The following is a 13,404-nucleotide window of genomic DNA, read 5'->3' as shown; positions in this document are numbered from 1 at the left end:
AATCAAACCCAGTGCCTCACACATGCTAGGCAAGCTGTTTGCCACTGAGCTACAGCCCCCGTCCAAGTTATTTTGAGTTCTTTATATATTCTGGATATTAATCCTTTGTCAGAGGAGCAGTTGGCAACATTTTTATTTCCCATTCCGAGACTCTCTCTTCACACTCTGAATCATTTTCCATGCTGTGAAAAAGTGTTTTAATTTGATGGCATCCCATTTATTGATTCTTAGTTAAATTTCTTGATCTTTAAGAGTCTGTTGAAGTCAGTGCCTGAACCTGTATCATGGGGTGTTGACCGTATGTTTTCTTCTAGTAGTTGTAATATTTCTGGTCTAATTTTTAAGTCTTTGATTCATTTTGATTCGACTTTTGTGCAGGGTAAGAGAGAGGGACCTAGTTTTATTCTTCTATATTGCTATCCAGTTTGCCAGCACCATTTGTTAAAAATGTTGTCTTTTCTCCAACATATATTGGCACCTTTATGAAGTGTCAGATAGCTATAAGTATGTGGATTTGTCTTTGTCTTCGGTTCCATTGGTCTTTGTGTCTATTTTGATGCCAGCACCATGCTGTTTTGGTTACTGTAGCTCTGTAGTATAAATTGAGATCAGGTATTGTGATGCCTCTTGTATCGCTGTTTTTGCTTAGATTGCTTTGGCTATTCTGGGTCTCTTATTCTTCCAAATGAATTTAAAGGTTCCCTACAAAATCAGGAACAAGACAAGGATATCCGTTCTCATCACCTCCATTCAAAATAGTTTTTGAAACTGTAGCCAGAGCAAACAAACAAGAGAAGGAAATTAAAGAGATACACATAGAAAAAGAAGAAGTCAAACTATCTGTTTGCTGATGACATGATCTTGTGTCTAGAAGACCCCAAAATCTCCACCAGAAGACTTCTGGACCTGATAAGTTAATTCAGCAAAGTAGCTAGATACAAGATGAGCACTTCTAAGTCAATAGCTTTCCTAAACTTAACAGTGATTCTGTTGAGAAAGAAATTAGGAAATCATTCCTTTCATAATAACCTCAGAAGAAAATTTGAGGAATTAACCTTGCTGTGGCCCTCTCATCTCTCTCCGAGCCACAGCCCTTAATTAAGGAGATACCATACGAGAGGCAATGGGGGATGAATAAAAAAGAGTCTAACAGACACACAGGGAGAGAAAATGGTGGGGCCGGGTGGGCACTGCTCTCTGCTAGAGATGTAGTGACCCTAAACTAGCTCAGCACATTTATTATATAAGTTTCATAAAAAGCTTATCTGTGGGAAAATAGGCTATCTGAAGGATTCTCTCATCTCTGGGACTTGGTGCCTGAGCTCAAGGACTCAACTGCTAACTGCTCTGTGCCTTTGCATGTAACTTCCGCAGGCCAGCATCACTATAACAACTGGGCTGGTTCCCAGCACAGCACAGCCATGATTCAAGTCACCATTCTCCACATAACCTAGCCAAGAGGTTAAAGATCTCTAAAAGGAAAATTATAGAGCACTGAAGAAAAACTGAAGAGGGCCCCATAAGATGGGAAAGATCGCTCCATGTCCTTGGGTAGGCAGAATTGATATTGTCAGAAGGGCCATACTACCAAATGCAGTATACACAGTCAATGCAGTCCCCATCAAAATGCCAATGACATTCTTCACAGAACTAGAAAAAGCAGCCCTTAAATTAGGAGCTCTTCACTTCATCCTCATGGAATATTTTGTTGAGGATGCTCTGTAATGTAGGCTTTCTAGTTGAGAATTCTTTTCATTTTTGTTTATCATGGAAGGTTTTTATCATTTCTCTTCGGTGCTACTGAACTTCATCTTCAAATCTGAAACTTAATTTTGCTGGATATAAAATTCTTGGTTGGCATCCATTTTCTTTCAGAGCTTGAAATATATTATTTCAGGGCCTCCTAGCTGTGATGGTCTGGGCTGAGATCTGAATTGGTTTCCCCCTCTATGTAATTTGATTTTTTCCCCTCTCACAGCCTTTAAGATTTTATCTTTATTCTTTGTGTTAGTCATTTTCATTATAATGTGTCTTTGTGTGGGTCTGCTGTAATTTTGTACATTTGGGGTTCTATAAGCTTCTTGTATTTGATTTACAATGTTGTTTGGTTTACAATGTTGAGGTATGTTCCTACTGTCCCTAGTTTTTCTAGTGTTTTGAACATGAAGTTGTGCTTTATTTTGTCAAATGCTTTTTATGCGTCTATTGAGATGATCGTGTGATTCCTGTTTTGATCTATTAATATGATGAATTTTGTTTATTGATTTTCGTATCCTTATGAGGGATCCCCAACTAGAACAGTTGTGACAGTATACTGTATTGTAATGGAAGTTATGTGACTCTGATCTTTCTGTCACAGGACAGGTAGTATGTGTGTGTGTGTGTGTGTGTGTGTGTGTGTATACATATATATAAAACGTGCATACACTAGACAAAGAGATGCTTCACACCCTGGGCAGGACAGAATGGGATGGCATGAGATTTCACAAGACACTCAGAAAAGCAGTTTTGAAATCGTGAAGTAATTATTTCTGAAATTTTCCATTAATATTTTTGGATTTCAGTTGATCATGGATAACTGAAACCCCAGAAAGCAAAACTAAGGATAAGCTGGGTATCGTGGCACATGCCTGTAATTTCAGTGGCTTGAGAGGCTGAGGTAGGAGGATCACCAGTTCAAAGCCAGCCCCAGTAAGTGAGGCACTAACCAATTGAGTAAGAGCCTGTCTCTAAATAAAATATAAAATAGGGCTGGGGATGTGCTCAGTGGTTGAGTGCCCCTGAGTTCAGTCCCCAGTAACTGAATCTAAAAAGGCAATAGGTGTGGGTGCATATATTCTTGTTGTTATATTTTGTGAATTTTTTTTTGCTGGCATAGATAAAGATTTTAATTGTTTTGTGGTATGATTTATTTTTATTTTAGGTTAAAGTGGGAAGGAAGGTTATTTGTCATGTTTTTCTTTCTTTTTTTTTTGAGATATGGTTTAGAGTTCTGAAAATCTGACTAGATATCAGATACATTTCATTACAAAAATAATTTGTTTCCAGTAACTTAGAGTTGCTTCATCTTGCTTGGCCATGCTTTGCAGAAAGGCTCCTTCACTTTCCTACTATCAAACAGTTATTATCAAAATTTTCTTGTACTGGCATTTAACAAAATGAAATACTTGGTTGTTTTCTCAGAGAGAAATAATTTTAATTAGTCTGTTCACAGTAGTTTTAGTCACTGTGCAGTATCATTTGTGTTTTAATTTGTTCATTTTGCTGTTTGTTTTCTGTTTAAAGTTTTTTGTTTGTTGGTTGGTCTGTTTAATTAGACTTCTCCACGCAGGCAGATCCCAAGCAGGAAATCTCGGAAAGTGTTTGGTGGGAGCATGGCTCATGGTCGTGTCACCTCTGCCTAGGTTTTGTGATTAGTGATCAGTGCCAGGTCTTTCATGGCTCTAACCTCCTCCTGCAGTGCCAGCCCTCAGGACTCTGGAAGAGGGTGGAGGTGGGCTCAAGGCAGAGAGTGGGGTGAGGAACAGGAGGCGACCTGCAGGTGCCCTGGAGAGGAGGCCCAGGTGTCAGCGTCTTTCTGTCTGGCAGGCCTTGTGGTGCCATCCATTTCTCTTCAATGCCACTTACTTAGTGGGAGCTGAACTGTGCAATTTTATCTTGAAGGTTTCTGCCATTGTCATTGCCTTTGATATCAGAGGTGGGTAGTGATTTATTGTCTCTTTTGTTCTACTTATCATTTATAGTCTTCTCCCCCTCCAGGACTTGTCCCCTCAAAGGGGAGCTACATATGTAAGGAGCTGTGCGGCTCTGGTCCCTTCTAGTAGATGTGGCTTGCCTTTAGGGAAAACAGGCGAGCTGCAGAACCAGGCAGTCACATGGGTGGGTTGGTTCCCTCACCTCTCTGAGTCACTTGGTTTTCTCATTTGTCAAATGAGGATAACAGTGGCTTCCGAATTCTTGGAGATATTATAAGAAATGATGTGTTAAATTACATAGTACATAATCATTTCTCAATAAATGACCATTATTTATCTATTCATAATGCACTTGCTCTGCCAGAATCTTTAAATTTTCATATTGTGACCTTCTTTTGATAAGGAACGTTAAAAGTATTCATGCCTTCATCTGCGTGCCTTGTTTGTTTACATTTTTTTATCAGGAACCTTTTCCTATGTTATAACATCTGAAAAACTGTGAGAATATATAAATGTTTTATGTTTATAGCAGAGAGAAGACATCTAGATACTAAGGATTTTCCACTGTATCTTGAACCCTTTATTATAATCCTCATTTAATGAAAACCTCAAGGTCCCTTTTCCCCCTCCTCAAAAAATGCTGGGCATTGAGCAGGGGCCTGTGTGTGTTAGGCAAGCACTGTGTCTTTGAGCCTATACCCCCAGTGTCCCCAAGGTTCAACTTTTATTTAATACAGTGTGACAGAATTCATTGCTACAATTGCTTTGTTATATTTTAGAAAGGAAAGAATAACCATTGGTGTATGGTTGTCACTTTCCTTTACTTTTTATGGGTAGTGGGCAAGTAGTGTGTGTTTTCCATGTGATGGAAATACAAAGAAGTCTAAAAAGCAGTGACTTCCACATTATTCTTTTTACTTTTCTTCCTTTATTATTTTTTTGAAAATAAGTGGTTAACATATTCTCTTCATCTCTTCCTTAAGTTTGAAAGAATGGAGATGATTTTGAACTTTTGGGAAATACCCTTGGAATGTTCTCTTGGGAAAACATTCCTTTGGGGTAAAAGAGAGATGTTAGTAGAAGAGATGCCCCTTATAGTGTGTGTTGCTTAATCAACCATTGTTCTTGCAGTAGCAGCCCCTCAAGTGATGACCTGGTATTCACAAACCCAGAGTCATCCACACTGCAGTGGGGGCTAGATGTGTTGACTCCGAAGTCATGGGATGTCATCTCTTAGGTTGTTAGAAGACTGTGGCTTCCCTCTTGTACCTGGTCTCTTGAATTGCTCAATTTGCGCATACTGTATCAAGAGGCAAACCTATGACCTGGCTCACTGGTGCAGGACAAGAAGGGAAAGACCCTGGAAGCAGAGGGCTGGGGTTCCCTGAGAGACTCAGAGCCAGAAGAACAAGCCAGACTCTTTGTGGATTCCTGACCTGCAGAATCCATGAAAGAAGTAAATGTTTATTGTTTTAAACCACTAAATTTTGGAGTAATTTGCATTGCACCATATATGACTAATCTTATTCTTATCATGTAATTGTTAAGCATGATGAAACCATATCTTCTGAAGAACTTTGTAAAGACTACATGGTTTTTATTCTTTATCATCTTCTTGATTGCGTGATTGGTTTTCAGCATTTAAGATATTTTCTTTAAAAATGCAAAGTAGTGTAAACAACTCATAAAGACAGATAACATCCGCAGATACCAAAGTATTAAATTTGATTTCTCATATCTGTAATCAAATGGTTTATCTTGTAAGTATGAAATGCATTTCTAACAAAATCACCCTATCAAAATAATCAAGTGTTTTCTTTCAGACTGCCTTATGTATTTAATATTTATTTAACCCCACAATTATATCCATATTATACATACATAATACCTATTATATAATACCACAAAAGGTAGTAATCTCAAAAAGAAATATCCAGCTTTGTCATAATTTTGTGATGTACTTAGAGATTCTAATGACATTAAATCAATCATATATGAATAATGTAACATAATTTGTAATATTTTATAAAAATTATTAAAATGAAAAAATGAAAAAAATACATGTGTAGGAGACATGGTTGCAGAGGCACTTTTATGACCCAGTGTACTCAGTGTGGGAGGAGGTTTGTGTGGAAGGCTGTTAGGAAGATCTTGGCTTTGGTCAAGTTTACTGATTCCACTTTTCTTGTAAGATGATCATTTGGTGTCTAGATGTTCTCCTTTGTGTGACAAAAGTCGCCTACATTGTAGAACACCTCTCTGCCTCTAAACATCTGCTGGCTCTTTTCCCCTTGTACTAAGCAGCATCCTTACCCAGACAAAAGAATTGTGGGGATGTGGAAACCTTTCATCTTGGATGCATCATTGAAACACTAGGCACATTGAAATGAACTGTCGGTCCTGTCCAAGCTTTGCTTTTTCAGGAGAAGCCAACATTGCCACCAGTAGGGAAGTCATGAGAGCCTGAGAGGTTACCAGACTCTCAGGGCAGGAGACTCTGCACCTGTGCTGTTTAGTATTGTGCCAACTGGCCACAAGAGGCTGTTTAAGTTTAAATTAATTAAAATGAATTGAAATTAAAGCTTGGATCACACATGTCACATTTCAGGTGCTCATTGCCACATATGCCTAGTGACTTCCACATCAAGCAGTATAGACAGACCATTTCACCATTACCTTCACTTGACTGTTAAACCGAGCCATTCCTTCTGTTGCTTCATTTAAGGTGGAAGTTATAAATAAGTTGACTGGTCTGGATTCAGTCACTTGCCTGCCCACTGGCTGTACTGAAGTATGAGAGAGGGTTGGTCAGGAGCAGCCTCCAGAAGACCCTTGAAGCTACCAGGGTAGCACTTGAGTTCTCAGCCTCCTAATTGCTGTATGGTGGAGGGGCAGGCAGTGCTGGTAGTAGATCTGGGTGGACCAAAAGGGATAGATGCACACCCTACAGTCTTTAAAATAGTTTTAAAGGTAAAATTTGGTTCATCATGTATATAACAGCAAATGAACAGTTTTTCAAAAGTTAAAAAAAGACAACCTTGCCTGTGGGGATAGCATAGTCGCCTTGCTTTCATAAAGCCCCAGGTTTGATCCCCAGCACTTGGGGGTAGGGGGTATAACAGTGTTTCATTAAATGTTTGTTGTAAAAATGTACATATATCATTTAAATATTAAAGATAGTCTGTAATAAATAAAATTAACACTTGAATGAGGTAATGGTTCAAAGGGCTTTTGGTAAATAAGTATTGTAACTAAAAAGCTATATCAAAGGTTTTAATTTTTTTTTTTTTTTTTTTGCCAGACTGCTTAACTTGCTCTGGAAAAAAAATGTTGATGTCCACCTTATCTTCCCCTGCCTTGATTCTTAAAAAAAAATTTTAAAGTTTTTCCTAAATGCTACTTTAGCATAAGCCTAGTAGATGGAGCTCAGACTGCTAAATTTTCAGGTAGTTTCTACACAGTGTGGCCACTTAGGGTTTTCTCCTCACATATTCCAATCCCATCTGATCCAATTCAAATTTTTCTTCTTTTTCTTCTCCCTCCCCTGCCTGCTGGCCTGCTCCCCTGCTCGCTCTATTTCATTGCTTTACAACATACTAAAAGTCTGAGGGAATAGCAAGTATTGCAACACTTGAAACTATGGTCACAAATTAAAGGTTAAATATTTTTAGGGTTTTTGTATAATCATGACAGTGTCTTATAAGACTGGAAAACATGCCTTGTTAGCTCTCATAGCTCACTCCTCTTTGACCCTGATGCTTTCATCGTAAATGTGAGAGGAACTCGGTTTTCTGAGCACTGAGCCCTGACCTACCCAGAAGGCTCTTTGCTAAAGTGCTCTGACAGAGTCCCACAGGAGTCAGTCACAAAGGGCATCAGACTCCAAAGCTGGCATTTTACTGAGGTTTCCTCCACAGTTCAAGGAAAAAATAACCTCAACTGGGGCTTCCTATTTATTTATGAGAGGCAATTCATAAGTAATTCAAAAGTGATGTTTACTTATAGAAGTCAGAGGTCACTTCTAATCATATCAATAAGTACCCTTAATGCAGTGTCTGTACCTTTCAGCTTGAAATAGTTGTTATAAGTGTCCCCCTTTGTTATTAGTGCCTCTTTTCCCATGAAGTCATAAGGGAAGGGAAAAGGTGATGAATAAAAAAAGAAACAAGTGCGGCATATTCCACCTTTGAATTTACCAAAACATACTTTATCACCCTAAATTGTGTTCCATTACTTACATATTTTTATTGTGAAAAGTAAAGCTTACTTTAGATCATTTTAATGTGTAAATTCAACAAAGGGAAAGTAGTATCTGAATTTGGTATTGTTTTATACTTCTTGTTGAGGGCTTTGGTCTGGGAGGAGGAGTGCTGAAGTCTTAGATTGCTGCTAGCTTTCCCATGGCATTGAAGGTCTGCATGCCCAAGAGGCAGCAGAGAATACAGAAGGTATTCTGTTTTCTGTAAAACATTGTCTTTCTTGCCCTCTCTGGCAAAAGCTTGCTGTGGTAAAGCCTCTGCAGATAGATATTGCTACTTAAAAATGTTTGTTTCGAGTAGTATAATCTCAGGTGACCATTAGGTAGGGAAAATTTTTTTAATGCCCTCTCAAGATATTTGATTAACTCCTGAAAAATTATTAACAGTTATATGCCATTTCAAGTATATTTGCATTCTTCCAAACAATACACTAGTGTGGAAGCATTTGTTATATGATTACATTAGTTCTGCCATTTGTGACAGTGCTTGCTAGTTGCCTACCCATTTTCATTTTCCTTGAGTAATACAGCCCCAGCTGAATTCTCAATGCTGTGGCAAACAGTCAGCAAGGAGACTACATTTGCAACCCCTCACAGCTACCTGTGGCCAAGTTCTAGAAAGTGAGATAGATGGAAGTAGATGTTGGCTGGGGCTTCGTCACTGGAGCACTCTCCTGCCCTTATCCCTTTTTTTCATTCTTGGTACTTGATTACAGACTTAATAGCAAGACTTCAGCAGCCTTTTTGTATCATGAGCTAGCAGGGAGGTTAGAGGGTGCAGTGTGAGAAGAGCAAAGAAGAAACATTGAGCTCAGAAACCTATTTTCTGACTTCATAGAGTAGCCACACATGATCTTTGTGTAGCCTTACAAAAACTGATCCCCAAATTTTGATTTGCAAAGTCCAAGTTTCAATAAAGTAGTTAAAGCAAAGTAGTGAAATTGTAGATCTTGCTAAAGAGTCTGGATTTAGTGATGTGGACAGCAAAGGAACTGAAGACCTGGTGACATGATGTGGTGAAGTGCTGACTACCCAGAAGCTTGTTCCCTATGTTCATCCTCGGTGCTCATCATTGCTGGGAAATAGAAGCTTTGAAATTCAATATTAAACTTAAAAGAATATGCAGAAAGTGCCATGAAATTGTAGCTATTGTAAGCAATCTTGATTGCCATTAAGCAGAAGTGTTATATTTTAAAATACAGCTCCACTGAAAGGAACCAGGGTCTGGGGAGGAAATGTACAACAGGAGCTTGGTACATTGAGCACTACCATAACAGGAAATTATCAGAGACTATTTGAGTTTTGTCAGAAAGACTTAAGAGCCAACCTGAGTAATTTACCACTGGCTGAAGATGGGGTGGTTTAAGCTTCAGGGAAGGTAATGGCTTGGAATTGTCATGTATCAAATAGGTTAAAATCCTTAAGCTAATGATACTCAGCAGTTAAAAACTGGTCACCTTTGGAGGATGGTAGGGAGACACCCTTTAATTTTGAAAAGTAGAAAATAAAGGAAAACAGCTTTTCAAAGACTAATTACAAACCCATTTTTGTATTTTTGGTATATCACAAACAAAAGACATAGATACCCATTTGGAGTATTTTCTTTTTTTTTTTTTTTTTTTTTTTACCTTGTCTGTGGTTCAAAGTTGTCTACTTTGAGAATCTTAGTACCAAACAAAGAATTTGCTTTGAGTTTGAATAGTTAGCAGATAATTGACAGTTCTGTTTACCCTGCACTGCATGTAGCTGCTTCCCGTTACCCCAACTCCAGGGAGCAGCAGTGACTCCCACCTCCCTCCCTCCTTGTATGGTGAGGCTTTTGTTTGTTTGTTTTTTCCATTTAATAAGTGATCAGTTTAGAAATTCTGCGTTTATTGTGCTTAGAATTACTGGCATTCATCATTTATCTTTAATACAACTTTTTGTTTATTTTAATTATATTATCTGTTTAGTGCCACATAAAAGGAAACAGTTTGTACCTGATATTTTTGTTTTCTCTGCACACACATACTCCCTGATGAATTCATTTAAGTATTAAATATTTAGGTAATTGATGTTTAAAATGCTAAATACTCTGCAGGAATCATGGTATACTATTATGTAGTAGTTTAATGTAGTATCTGAATTTGGTGTTGTTTTATACTTCTTGTTTATACTTTTGCCCAACTATTTTATCAGTATTTGGGAAGATTGATTGGAACTTTTGGATAGGCTAAGAATACAATATTATTTTTCTCATTTAGAATGATAGGTTCTCAATATCCATACCTATCCAAATAGTTTATAATTGGTAGGTCTGAAAATATACACACAAAAATTACTCTAGGAAATGGGAAAAGCACTTTCTGTACATTATTTCACAAGATCTACAGAAGTGGGTTCCAGCAATCTGTGATTGTACTCACAAAGGTCTCTTCCTCCTTCCTGTTTTAGCTCAGTCCCTCCATAACTTTGGTTTCAGTCACAGCTGCTCCATTCAGAAGCTAGATTTTCTGCCTCACACACCTCGTTGGATCATCAGGTCCATGGATACTCACCCTCTCAGTCATCTCTCCTTTCTTACAAATCCAGCTTAAGATTCCATGGTACTTTGAGATCATTATTTCCTTGTGAAGGACCTTAGCTAGCTTCCCACCAATTTTGTAGGGAAATTAGAGGGATTAAATTGGTTAATACCCATGAAGCACTCAGGATAGTTTATGCATAATTATTACATAGCATCTGCTCAATAAATGTCAACTTCTGCTCTCACCCACCCCCCACTCTTTTGTACTTATCTAAGTAAAGTTTTAGCTTATTTGCTTAGGCTGGGCTGACCCCAAATACCTAGCAATTGCTGGGGGTGGGGGAGATAAAATTAGTTAATTCATCCTCTGATAATGTATCTCAAATGTCATTTTGCCCTGCATTTCTGCCATATTTTCCTAGTAAGTATAACTTTCCCACTTTCTAAGAAATGTGTTCAGATCTTTCCTCATTTCATGTATGCTTCAGATGTTCTTGGGTTCACATAACAGGAAACACCTTGAAATATCACAAAAGTCGCAAAGTGGGGCACCTTCATGGTTGGTGAGTTTAGCAGCATGGTGACGTCTTTCTGGTGCGCCATCTTCAGTGTGACACTTTGCTCTTGTAAGCTGCTGTCATGGTCACCATGTGGCTGGCTACCATCGCTCAAAACATCTCATGTAGATATGACAGCATTCTGGATGAGGGCCTGGTTATTCCTGTGTTCTTTATTTCAGTGGAAACCCAGTTTGCTGAACGACCCCTGCAGACTTACCTTCACTGGCGGACCAGTGTGGCGAAGGGTGCTGGGGAAGGAGGCGTATGAAGCCCGGTTGGCCTTAACTGAGTAGCGCGTCCTCTCTGTTGCTGCCACTTTACACCTGCCTCACTGAGCACTTCTCATGGTCCTGCTGACCTCTCTGCTTTTCTCTCTCCACTGTCTACCTGCTGGTCTAGTCCAGGCCCCTTGCTTTGAATGCCCTTTGTATGACACTGTTCATTAAGAAACATTAGCTAATCCACATCCAGTCCCACACTTCACCACTCCATTTACATGTGTCAAAGACATCTTAATCTAATTTGATCAGCATACCCCTCCTTTTTCCCTGTTTTTCCAGTGTCAGTAATGTGGGACGCTCTCACACTTGAACCAAATATTTTGGCTTTAGATTTTGACTTTCCTTTCTCCCTACATTCTTTAACTATTTCAAAAAGCACTTATCCCAAGCCCCTCTGCATCAACCTCCCTAAACTGCCCAGTCTCAGCCCAAGCCACCATATTGCACCCTCCTATTCAGCACTTTGCTTTGACTGCCCCCATAATGTGTTCTCTCTCAAGCTTACAATGACTCTTTTTAAAATGCAAATTGAATTATGTCACTTACTGCCCAAAACCCTTTACTGCCCTTGTATCACTTTGCTAAAGTAAAATATAAACTTTTGCCCAACATATCTAAGCTCACTTCCTACCACATCCTCACCCATTCCTGTGAGCCTCTTTTAAATGCTCCGTGTTCAGCCTCACCCTCAGGCCTTCACACCAGCTGAGGTCACACTGATATTCTTTATGGTCTTTCTGTGGCTGCCTGGTTGTCATTCAGAATCAGCCTCGTTTTCCAACAGGCCTTCTTAGCTGATCCAGTCTAAATCAGCCAGCCAGTGTATTATCCCAGAACTTGGCCCTACATGAAATGGTATCTGTAATACTTCTCACAGTCTCCTGTTCTTTGTTCATGTGCTTGTTTCTTGCCCTTCTCCTTCCTTTGCTGCCTGTAGGATGATAAGTTCCATAAGATTAGTGATGGTCTATCTCATTTACTACTATGTGTTCAGCACCTAGGACAGTACCTGGCAGGTGTTAAGTTACTCAACCAGAAAGTTGTTGATTGAACAAATCGCTTTTATTTGCAAAATATAAAACGGATAAGCTCCTATTCAACTTCATCTATTTGTAAGTTAAAGAGGAACTACTAACCCTGTTATTGCATCATTCATGGTTTTAGAGAGCAAGCAATAGAAATTCTTTGGCTATCATAAATGAACAGAACATTTATTATAAGGCTTCTGGAATTGATAGATGAATGGAGAAGTCAGCTTGGAGTCCCTAGTGGAACCCAGGAGCCTTGGAAGTAGATAACATGCACATCACTGTCCTTGCATTGCCTGAGAGTTGGGAAGTCGCCACTCTGCAGAGTCACCCATACAGACTGTCAGTTCTGGGAAATAATACCCACCTGGCCAGACCTGGCTTAGGTGCCTACCCAGCTGTGCCAGAGGAGTGTCTGACTCCATTGGCTTCATTTAAGGAAGTCTCTGCTAACTGAACTGTGCTCAGTGGAGGGAGAGGGGCCTGGAATCTCCATAAGAAAGACCAAGATTTTATCAGGGGAAAGCTGCCAAAATATGGCCAATGTTCAGAACATTCAGGTAACTCATTTTAAAGTTTCTCTCCGAGCTTGTTGATGTCCTGCCACAAAGTGAACACACCTACCTCCTTCATCCTCTGGGCTAATATGACCTTAACTTCCTCAGACTCAAATCTGCATTAGAAAATGACAGTTCCCCACCTTTAGTCAGGAACTGCTCCCAGGTGTTCCGAGCCTTCTTATCCACATCAGAGTAAACCCCAGGTCCTCATGGGCCCACAAGACCCTTAAGATTTTTCTTTGTACCTCAGCCATACTAGCTTCCCTGTGGCCCACAGGATCTGTGCGCCACATGCGTCTCCTGGAGACACATTACCTAGACCCAAGCTGGACACCCTTCTTCCTCCTGGTGTGGTTCCCAGGTTGCCTGCTCAGAACCCTCCCTGGCTGCACAGACTGTGTGCACCCCACTCTAGTCACTCTCCTCTTATTGTCTGGTGGCACGTATGTGCTAACTGTGGGGCCCTCACTGCGGTGTAGGGCTCCAGGGCAGGAGCTGCCTTCCCACAGCTGTATA

At 39.6% G+C, this 13,404-nt stretch overlaps 1 protein-coding gene across 1 annotated transcript in view; it reads left to right on the top strand.

The window, feature by feature from the left end:
* LOC308631924 (methylglutaconyl-CoA hydratase, mitochondrial-like) overlaps positions 1-11,476 on the top strand; it is a 182,146-nt gene extending 170,670 nt beyond the window's left edge. The window contains exon 3 of the mRNA XM_081263480.1: positions 11,199-11,476. Coding sequence (XP_081119606.1) covers positions 11,199-11,287 — 89 coding nt within the window. The 3' untranslated portion in view covers positions 11,288-11,476. The remainder of the gene's footprint in view (positions 1-11,198) is intronic.
* The last annotated feature ends 1,928 nt before the right edge of the window (positions 11,477-13,404 follow it).

The sequence above is a fragment of the Spermophilus citellus genome (genome assembly GCF_964194105.1).
Source record: "Spermophilus citellus genome assembly, chromosome: 12".
NCBI lineage: Eukaryota > Metazoa > Chordata > Mammalia > Rodentia > Sciuridae > Spermophilus > Spermophilus citellus.
Note: the sequence above shows the minus strand (reverse complement) of the source record. Positions and strands in the feature narration are given on the sequence as shown.